At 31.9% G+C, this 12081-nt stretch overlaps 1 protein-coding gene across 1 annotated transcript in view; it reads right to left on the reverse strand.

Annotated features, from left to right (window-relative positions):
• Positions 1-8074: 8074 nt before the first annotated feature.
• LOC131846514 (uncharacterized) overlaps positions 8075-12081 on the reverse strand; it is a 54367-nt gene continuing 50360 nt past the window's right edge. The window contains exons 3-6 of the mRNA XM_059195837.1: positions 11380-11426; positions 10805-11000; positions 9509-9751; positions 8075-9325 (exon numbers count right to left, since the gene is read on the reverse strand). Coding sequence (XP_059051820.1) covers positions 8075-9325; positions 9509-9751; positions 10805-11000; positions 11380-11426 — 1737 coding nt within the window. The remainder of the gene's footprint in view (positions 9326-9508; positions 9752-10804; positions 11001-11379; positions 11427-12081) is intronic.

Genomic DNA, 12081 nt, shown 5'->3' on the forward strand with positions numbered 1-12081 from the left:
CCACGTTGCAGACAAGGCTGCTATGTAATTTTCTTTTAAAATTGTTCTCTAAAGTATAGTACTTTCTTGTTATTATTTATAATAACATGGAAAACTATATTCTCAGTGCATTGAAATATAAAATGAATATAAGTTTTAGTAAAATTATACTGCACAAGTTTTCGAAGTATTACTGCTGATAATGTTTCATTTCTAGAAGCTAATTAATAAAGGATAAAAATAACTGTTTCAATCACTTAAGCTGATTCTAAGTAAAACTATTTTCGGATTGCAATACTTCTAGTACACTTGATTATATTGCGAATAATTTAAATAACAATTGATAATAATGGGAATAATATTAAATATGGGTAACTATTAATTATGGGTAACTATAAAAAATACCTAAAATTCACAATTTCTTAAAGATTATATATGAAATCAGGTTACATGTAGACAGTGTATTAAGTAATAGCGAACTATTGCATCTTTATTGTAAACAATTTTATGTCATATATTGGATATATCACAGCACAAAAATTATTAATGTAACTAGAATTACAAACAAACAGACAGCACACCTGATGTAAAATTTTCGTTTAAATATAACCATCTTCTATATAACGTCTCATAATACAAACTTATGTGATGACAATAAACGTGGTACCCGTCATTGCTATTCCTGAAAATGGTGTTGTCATGCCTAAGGGTGAGTCTGACAATGAAATCATAGATGCCTTTGTGAAGCACTTCATGGTCCGACTCACCCTTAAACGAGATATTGGAAGGCCAGCTGCTTGGTTATAAAAGCAGATTTTATTCTAGAAACTAGTCATACACGTATTAAGAAAACAATTGGAAATTAAACGTAAGTTGTGACAGTATCCAATCTAAACTTACTTGGAGTCTATTCATCAAATCTAAGCAGAAAGTAATTGGCATCGTTTGCAGCCGTGAACTCAATTAAAGTTTCTCTTACGCCATAGAGCAGACTGCAATCTAGAACTTGTGTTTTTGATAGGTTTAGTACCAAGACAAATATTTCCTGTTAACGACTTAGTATTACTAATATATGTTCTAATAAATATCATAAAGCTTTAGAGTTTGTGTGTTAGTTTATTTGCTTGAACGCTAATCAATTATACAGATGTAGTACTATTATTTAGTTTTATTAATAATAGTCGTTGTGTTCCCGCTCTAGTCACAAACGTTATAATGTATTTTTTGTCAGGAACTTCTATCCTTAACTTATGTTTTACGCACTAAACTCGTGTCTATTTTTAAGTCTTATATACAATCAATCAGTCTTACCTATATCCGTTATAACTTCCACATACCTGAGGAAATAATGCAATAATTTCTGTATTATGTAACTTAAATATATAAAGCACAAACTTTATCTACAATATCACGAAGTCTAAAAACAATACGGTACAACCTCATGCAAATTTGTTCATAAACTTTTAATGAGGTTCTAATAAAGTTGTAATCTATTTATTACGTTCACAATTAAAACATTTCCCAACATTTTATATATGTTTTCCATTTAGTACTAAATATAATCAGCGATGAATAAACATACCAAATATTTAATAAAAATATAATATTTCACCCATATATCTTAGTCTCGGTGGTCTAGCGGTTTAGGGTACATCTTTAGTTCCGATATGTTACGGGTTTGATTCCTCGCACGGTGCAAACTTTTGTAATTACGACTATGATTGTTTATATCATTCCTGGTGTTTTGATGTATATTATGTATGTATTTACAACTTTAACGTATTTTTATCAGTTGTCTAGTACCTATAACAGACTCTCTGTTTAGTTTTCGACTAGACTGCGCTCTGTCAAATCTATCAAAACCTTATTTATCTTTTGCAGTACATAAGTAGTAATAAAAAATATTATAAAAGTATATCTTACTAATATAATAAACGCGAAAGTATATGAGTATGGATGAATGGACATTTTTTATGCTTTCATGCAGAACTACTCAACATATTTTGATGAAACTTTACCATAATATAGCTTATACATTATAATAACACATAGGTTATAAATTTCATGCAGTTGATACCAGGCACAGCTAGTAATGACAATATATTATAATTATAAAATTGTGGCAGACTAATAGAAACACAGAAGTGAAAAAAAAGAGACTAATAAAAAGTTTAAAAATTATATGATTCATGTGCAAATGTAAAAGCTGTAAGAATGTAAAAACACATTCGAAAAATTGCACTTACATTTATTGTATGTGAAGCACAGATTTTCCAATATTTCAAACAATATTATACCTACACATCACTGTATCTATACTTATATAATTTTACGATAAACCAAACAAAGTTCGTATAAGTAACATGACAGTCAATTTAATAACATCTGAGAGAATAACAATTGATATTGAAATAATCTAATATTTTTGCAACCATAATATAATTTATTGGAAAAACAAATGAATTGATGAGATATGAGAAAACTTTATTAAGTCGGGTTTATCGTAACTTGATATACGTGTAACTCAGTTGTAAATCTGAATTAATAATGACAAGTAGCGTATTACTTGTCATTATTAATTCAGATTTTACTTTTATAATTCACTATGTAAAACTAAAGTCTAAGGAATTAAACTGTATGTAATACCACAGATAAGGTAATATTATAGAGTAATAAAGTGTTTAGAAGTTTCAATTTTCAGAGATAGAATGTGTCAGATTTGTCATTTTGTATTATATTTTTTCTCGTCGAATCAACCAATTCTGTTTATGTTTTTTTATGGATAATTATGGAACGGTACACCCGCCTGCGCTAACGGTGTACGCTAGAGGGGCACTAGTGGAGGAGGATAAGATGAGCATGAGGTCAGGTCAGTTAGCCCATGAGTGACAAATTGGCCAGAAATTTATCACAATAGTTTTCAGGGGGAACCGCGTGGAGGTCAACCTGACACCAAGTCAGGTTGATCTCCATTGACCTGACACATTGCTAGTAATAGAAGAATTATTTCACATTGCTAACAATCCCTTTCCCTCTCTGTTTATTTCTATAAACTTAATCTTTTAATTATCCTAGTCCTGTCTAAAAATATATACTTGAAGCAATGTACACAATAACTCAATTGAGAAAGTGCGAGAAAATCATGCGGTTAATGGAAACTTGGCTATGGCGGTCCCTTGCAATAAACGTCAGAAACCTTTTAAGTGGAGCCTTAATAATGCTATCACAATAGCATATACGTACCTACTTGTTAACTCGCCTCTTGTTTGACCTGGTAAAACCTAAGGGCTTATACATACTAATACAAATTCAAATTGTTATATAAATAACTATCCTGGAATTTACATACATAATTTAGATACTAGTTTTCAATTTTCAGAGAAATTCTTCACTTTACATAAATTGTTAATACTTGAATATATTCCGAATTCATATTTATTGGACTTGCTAAGCTTGCGGCTACATACCCGTTTAGTTTTAATATACGTCAATGAAAACCTCACTGTACTGTTACTGTGTATAAACAGACATACAATTTAATAATCAAAACTTGGTATTCTATTGCGATGTTAAAGTTTTCCTATATTACTTTTTCTCGCCCCGGCTTCGTCCGGGTGTACATGTAGTATACATATAAACCTTCCTGTAGAATCACACTATCTATTAAAAAAAAACAGCTTAGAAATCCGTCGTGTAGTTTAAAGATTTAAGCATATATAGGGACAGACAGCGTCAGCGACTTTGTTTTATACTATGTAATGATGATGATGTACAGACAGCCATGACTTATATATTATGTATGTATAGATATTTTCGACCAGTATTTAGGTATTTAATGCTTAACAAATTATTATTTGAGGTAATTTCCAATTAATTTGACGATGAATGTAGTAAGTAGTTCTAATAATAGTTTCTTAATAATGTCTGAAATCATTATAACTATTTTAACAGTGAAATTTATATATTGTGTTCTAATTATTCACAAAATTAAACATTATATCTAATATCTATTTTAAACAGGAATATTCTAAATTTAAAAGACATTTAAGTGCTCATATTAGAGAATTTATAATTATGTTAGACAAAAATGTGTACTTACGGTTATTTTTATAAATCTGTTCAATTATTTTTATAAATGTGTTTATAGGCTGATAAAGATAAATTGTTGTATATTTTAAATTGATAACAATATTGTTTTAACTAAGACTAAGAGTACATTGTATAAAGTAAAATATATCCGTAGTTTTCTACTATTAATATTTATTTGTTATGGTAATAATCTCAAATATTATTTATTTAGTAAAAATTTGTATTTAATTTAGGAATTAAAAATGCTTTTAATTTAACGTTTGCTTTCCCAATGAAAACAGTTTCTTTATATGGAATTACAAAAACATTGTTGTGTTCTGTTTTCAAAATTTAATAATTTAATATATGCGTTCTTTTTTCAAATGCTATGAATTCCGTATACACACTTTGTATGCAGCTTAACCGCAGATTGCAAGAGACGAACGACCGTCTCCGATAGTAGCGTTTTATTGATGTAATATAAAACACTCGAGACGTTATTTTGCGCGTTTGCGGATTTATGCGGGCAGTTACGCGGAATCTTTTATGTTTTATCGTCATTCAGTTGCGAACATGTCAAGAAGCGACATGGGGTAACAATGTAAACATAAATGGAAATAATGTTTGGAATACAGTAATTTTACGACATGTACGTAAACAATAACAAATATCTATCGATATTGGTATAAAATATAGTTGAATGTATTGTAAAATTAATTGTATAATTTTGTTGCGTAGTTATGTTGCCTAGATTAGATAGATAATAAATTATTCATGTCTGTATTCAAATTGTTATTAAAAGTATTTGTATTTTATTGTGATCAATCCTATAGATTTGTATTGATACTTATATAATTAATTCAAAAGTGCATCTGTCTGACTGTTTGTCCATCTGTCTTTTATATTTTCATGAACGAACGGATGAATGAATTTTATTGAAATTTAATAGATGAATGTAGATAGATGCATGAAGATAGATTTTATCGTAAGAACAGACATAGACTGTCTTATATCTACAAAACTAGTCTCTTATAATATTCGAATAAAATATAGTTTTCGATATTCTAAAAATTATTTCTTAATTTTATACAAGTTTTATTTTTGTTTCACCCTTGTGACCGCAGACTGCGATTTCACTCTTGTCTTGTCTGACTTCACTTAGTTTTGCAACTGATTTAAAAAAGGGGTTCTCAATTGGACTACATTTTATTTATTGGTATACTTCCACATTAGTTTTTATAATCAAATTTCCAAATTGAAATTAATTTATCTGTAAAACAATATATAAAGTGAAATTTATTTAAATAGGTGTAAACATTACATAAAGGTTATTTGAGGTATGATGAATAACTTTCGTTTCGTTGTATCTTTTATGAGGCAGATGTGCCATCCAATATAATATACTTTCATACCAATCGAAAGGTGAACCTTCTGAGCTAGGGTCGAACTCAATTATCTACGAAATACGAGTTAGTTTTATTCACAGATATTGCCTCCTGGCTACGAAGGACTATTACCTATTCTGCCTTCAGGGAGCTTACGGACTTTGGCATAACCTTGAGTGAAAGGTAAGTAGTAAAAGTAAAGATGGGGAATTAATTCGTCTGTTCAAGTTTGGGATTACTGGAAGTTACTAGCAGGTATTTATAGTTTATATGGCACTTACGTGTATTCTATGACTTCTTATGTGGTAATTTATTATGTAACCCAGTTATATACGATATTTTATTAATAGTGTAAATTAAGTCACTTCCGCTGCCTGTTGTTTTGTTATCTTAGATCTTTTCTTCTTGATTAAGTTTTTAGCAATAGATTGAAAAGTTTATATACATAAAACATATAACATAAATAGACCATTTGATCGTTTTAGTTGTGACTTGCTATATAACAGACATAAAATCTGCTAAATCGTAAATTTATTTTTTTTATGCCACAATGGTGAAGCATACGACCCATCTGATGATAAACGGTTACTGTAACCTATTGACTGACTGCATGAAATACCAGGGATGTCACGTGCGCGTTGAAATATCTTATTATACCATTCTTGAAAAACCCCATGCTGTTGTCAGTAGAGTTAACCTCTGCAGGTAGTTTATGCTTCAATCTGAGTATGCATGGGAGAAAACTCGTCTGAAACAAACGTCATACGATACCTCTTATGTGCCAGAGTAAGAAGAGTGATGGTGATGGTGATGAGGAAATTTTATTTTACAAAATTGATTATCTGTCGAAGTAACATTTGCTGTAGTCAAATTTCATAACTGAGAAAGAATCTTGACTTTATTCAAATTCAAATTTTCTATCGAATTTTCTAATTTTATAAGCAGCTAAATAAATTGTATTTTAGTTTTATGTAGTAAAAATAGACAAGATGATCAGTGTACTGTAAAAATCCCATTTTTTTACAATCAAAATTGGATAATCGCTTAATTTTCAGGGACTGACGGCAGCATAAAAGTTCTAAACTGAATTATATTTGTACTAATATTATAAGTTCCATAGTATCTCTGCCTGTCTATTGTGAAATTTGTGATGAAAATAGACTGTATTATGAAGACAGATAGATCGATTCTTCATCTTCTAAGTCGTGCGTAAAAACATTTCTCGTTCTTAAATATATGGTTAAAGGTTAATTATGTCTTCAAGGTAAAGTATAATCCTCCTTCCACCTGAAAACATTATTACTGTATATTCAGCGTTATCTACAAATACAGACTCATCTGTTACTTTAATAATATTAAAATTATTATTCGAGTCAGTGTCAGCCTAGTCTAGTTTTATGACAGTGATCTCAGCTTCAGAGCTGTGACACTGAACAGAATACTTAATCAAATTATCCCAGCTGTGAAATTAGAAAAATACTGAGCCCAGTGTTATAAATAATGTAATGAAAAACTATTTTCCAATAATTGGATTTATACGTGATGTAGTAATGAAAATAAAACAAGCTAACGTAGACTTGCAGACATTCATAAATTAAATAAGTGAAAAGTAAAATAAGGTTAGAAAATATAAAGTGTTATGAGATTTACAAGACAATTAATGATTTAGAAACACGCAGAAATATACAAAACTATAATAATAGATTGTAGATTGTACTGATTATTACATGAAGTCAATGGATTTCTCCTTACTCTTTTCTTCTCTTTTTTCGTTCCTTCTACTCATTGCACAACTTATAGGCCTACTAATCCTAGATATATCCAATTGGATTATATTCTCTAACAGTATTGTAATAATTTTATACATTGCACTGTTATAAGTGGTGTCTATTGAAACAAGAACCACTTATACCATAGTGTCAAAAAAAAACACTATATATCCTGATGACATTTTTTCTGCTACTTGTTCCATAGTTCTGGTTCATTTTAATCAAAAGACCTTTTCCCCGGACTTTTGTTCCCCAAAAGTTTACCCCATCGCTACAAACTGGCAGTCTGGCATTACTGACTGAAATTATAGAATTTATAAACGTTTGTCGTGGTTAACGCTTTATTAAATGTGGTTTTATAAAAAAGTATTATGCTTACGATAATCACAATGTTATTCTGCGATTTTTCTTTGTGTATAAATTACAAAGAAAATCTAATTAATTTAAAAATACTGCGTCATTGCCTTAAAGTTTTTATATTACTTTTATTTACTGTAATCTGATTTTATAAGCGTCCCTAATTTTACTATTTATTTACAAAAAAAAAACTTTCATATCAATTTTGTTATTCATATAAACGTAACAATCCAACATTGGAAATTTATAGTTTTATGATGACATTATCCTTTTCTATTCAATTTTCGCTTTTTATATTTCTATTGACTGGGTATGAAAAAGAACGGTGACATTGTATTTGTATTCCATAACCACACGAAAAATCAAGTGCAGTCTTCATTTTTATATACACATGATAAATAACGGCATTAACATAATGAAATACATACATACATTAAAACAAAACAAGACAAAAATATCACTATTTTATTAATTTACAAAATTATAACTAAAAATATGTACAATATGGTAATTTTCTTAAGGCGCGTCATCACCTCTGAGAGGCACATACTGGGGTCTCCTATAAATAGGTCGGTGTTTCAATTGGGGTACTTGAACTTCTTCTGAGGATCTAGATTGCGCTTGCTGAGCATTTATTGCGCTAACTGGAATGGGAGTAACAGCATAGCCGGCAGCCACTAATGCTGCGAATTCCTCTGGTGTGTAAGCTTTATTGTTTTTAGGTGGAGGTAATTGAGCTCGTTGATCATCGATATTCTGACCGTACTGCTCAATACCTACTTGTTCCGGAGCTTGTATTCTTACAGCTTGCTCTACACGAGCGATTTGTTGCGATCTCGCTGCTAATTGTGCTCTTGCAGCTTGTTCTGCCCTAGCAACTTGTTCTGCCCTAGCAGCTTGTTCCGCTCTAGCAGCTTGTTGAACTCTCGCTGCATGTTCTATTCTAGCAACTTGTTCTAATCTAGAAATATGTTCTGGTCGAGACTGCTCTCGATCAGATTGTTCACTACTTGCAGATTGGTCCGGCCTAGCCGGGAGTGGTCTGGTTTTCTTTGAACCAACGTTTTTGCTCACATAAATAGCAGAATGAGGTGCTTTCGTTGGTAATACGGTGCGAACTTGTTCCGCAGATGTGGCTGGCACTGATTCATATCTGATACGCTGTTCGTTCGTTCTATAGACGGGGCGTAAATAATATTGTTCACCGCCTGCTTGAGGGGCTTGCCGCTCCGCTGCTAGCTCTACAGTAGTCGGATCATATATTTTAACAGCGCGATTTTTTTCTGGCTCTGGATAGCGTTTTAAATATGTTACTGGTCGCTCAGCGCTAGATGGGGCTCTTTGTTCAGGCCTCGTTACTTGAGGTCTTGAGGGATCAATAATTCTATATTGTTTTGGAGTAGCTTCAGGCTGTTGATATTGAGGTATAAATCTGTATGCCACCTGTTGTTGATGAGGTTCTTGTACAAGTTTTGGAGCTGGGACTATTTTAAGACCTTGTGATTCTGGACGTTCATATACAACTTGTGGAACAGCAGCCTGAGCTGGTTGAATTGGTACATATCTTAATGACTGTGTAGGTCTTTGTGGCTGTAGAGCAGGACGATATTGTACTTGAAGTTGCTGTGGTTGTTGCTGTTGTTGTTGGACATTGGTAGTTTCTATTAAATATTGCTGAGGTGCCCCCGCAGGAAGAGGTTGAGGAGGGGTGACTTTTGGCCGCAGTTTTGATGGCTTTTTGCTAGGCTTTGTAATATATCTGTCAACCTGAAAGAATATTATACAATATAAATAAACACATATTATACTGTTTAGCCTGTAACTAATATGATTTATTTTCGATGTTCAAAGTTAAACAAATGTTTGGACTTCATATAATAGAAACAATCATTTCATTTGAAGATTGTGATATTATTAGAAGAAGAAAAAAAGGATTAAATTTCAAATTACCTGTTGAAATTGTGGTGCAACACTTTGTGCCGCGGCCTGTTGAACCTGAGTTTGGTACTGTTGACGGGGTTCTTCTGTTCTGACTTGAGAATGACTTAATAGTGCCAGTAGTTCCTGATCGAAGGAGTCTGAGGAACTTGCTCCTGAATCGCTGACTGATAGGGCAGCTCCTACTGACGCTTCACCGCCATTCGATGTGAAGTGAGGACGAGCAATCACTGCATGCGATGGCTGGTAGGCAACCTAAAATGCATAATTATCTAAATGTACGAGTATATAAAGTAAATTATACAATTAGTGCTAGTTGGTAGCTTGTGTAATATTTGAACTTAGAAATGTAAAGTTACAACTAAATTATTTAAAAGAACAACATGCAAGTTTCTTGTTAGTTCTTTGTGTGATAAGAAAGCTTTCGCAATTATATTCATCCATATATCTTACATTATCCATATATATACTATTTCCGGAGAATTTTAACACCTAGTCCAATTTAACATAAATAAAGCGCGTTCCTATAATTAAATAATTTTTAATTTAGACAATCTAGCAATTCTCACACTACTTCGTATATCATGTGTGGAATCTTTGAGATAAGTACACATAATATATTCCGTGTTTGTTCGCAAACAAAGACGTGTATAATAGGTTCAGAACAAATTCTCATGTTGAATAATGCCCAGTGTAGTGCGCTATTCCTTGATTTCTCGCCCGATAACAATGCAACGCCGTCTAATGTGGTGACGATCATATATAATTCTGTTGTTCGTAAAAAAACATTATATTTATACTTATTATGTGTACAAGAAAATAATAAGTGAATGTATTTTTAAGTAAATTAATGATTGCATTTAATATTCCGCACACTTATGAGTATCAAGTCTGTTTTTCTGACTAAAGTGTGCAAAACTAAAATAAGGACAATGATTGAAAGTTCCACTGGAGTGAGGATCTGCAGAAAATCTTTGACATACTAATATCTATTTCAGTTATTGTTCTAAAATCCTTATAGTCGACACCATAATATACATATTGTAAGGCTCTACGATAAGTATAATAAATATAAGATAGGACAGAAGTTCTATTTTAAATGTCTTATTAATTTATCTCGCCATTGTTGAAGTGCTTCCATTGTTTCTACCAACTAAACAACAGATGCCACTATATGAGTTTATTTCTATAGAAATAGCGCGTGCTTGTTTAATTACTTCGCTTACAAAAAACGAATAGTATATTAAAAAGGAAATTCTACTACAATTGTATTACAACTAAAGATTGTTAAGGTAAAAATAAAAATACCTGTCTAGCAGTCTGCGGTTCTAAGTAGAAGAACTGCTGAGGAGCTGGTTTCTGATCCTGTTGTTGTTGTGGGCTGTACAGCTGCTGAAGGAGCTGATTGCCGCTAAGCGGAGCCTTCCTCTCTGGTTGCAGCTCTAGAAGCTCTTGTGGGTTTAGGGAGATCACCTGTCCAGGTCGATATTCTTCTGCATCAGATCTGACGATGTAAAGAAAGGATAAATTAACACGTTATAGCAATACAAATTTATCAAATTTCAAATTGATGAAATGCATTGAAAAATAACATTATACCTACTTACATATTATAGGTTCAAATTATTCGTATCTTTATATAATATTTTTACCGTACCCGTGTTAATCCATATGCCGCTAGTATTAAATAATATTAATTGAAAATGTTATATCGAATCGACTTAATTAAATCACCTTGTATTGTATAATGTGTCTTATTTCTTTATATTATAAAAATATTGGGCTATCCTGTAAGAACACTGCCTCGAAAATAGACCAATAGGTACTTTACATACTTCGCAAGGTCGCACTAAAATAATAAATCTTGAAATATGTAACTCTACCTTGCATTTCTATCATCTTCTTGGGATTCCTGAACGGGTGCAGCTTTCTGAAAGGAAACAAAATATAAACAAATTATTTCAATTCAGAGATTAAATTAAGCTGGCGGGGCACCATGGAATATGATAGGATTAACATGGAGTCAGGTCAGTTAGCTCATCGAAGTGACAATAATGGTTTCCAAGTAGAGGTCATCCTGACATACATAATTAGCAATGGGACCGATAGTGTGCTATCCCTTCTTTCCTTTAACACACATATTATTTTTAATATATATTCTGCAGTAATAAAATGTAACAATGGAATATAAATAGTTGTACTAACTAATTGTAAAACTAGGAAATGTGTGACATATAAAGCGAGAATGGAGAAAAGATCTTTCAAAGACTTGGCCAAACTAAAAACCGTGTAAACAACGGAAGGTTATTCACGAAACTTACAAAAACTAATTCCCAACGTGGTAAAAACTGTAACAATTGGCTGGAAGTGGCCTCTGCGAACGCCGTCATGAGTGGATGGCATAATACAAGTGGTGGGCAATTAAGTATTACATTAGAGGCGCGCGTGGTGAAAGCCAAGGAAAATAAAAACAATGTAACGCTGTTAGCGGTCATTATTTGAGGGACAATTGTTCAATGCGGACGTTGATCCCACTTCAAATCTAATCAAAATATCTTTATTCTTGTAGGTCTATTACAGACACT

Source organism: Achroia grisella, unplaced genomic scaffold, assembly GCF_030625045.1.
Source record: "Achroia grisella isolate CSIRO2021 unplaced genomic scaffold, CSIRO_AGI_Agris_v1 utg511, whole genome shotgun sequence".
NCBI classification, from domain to species: Eukaryota; Metazoa; Arthropoda; class Insecta; order Lepidoptera; family Pyralidae; genus Achroia; species Achroia grisella.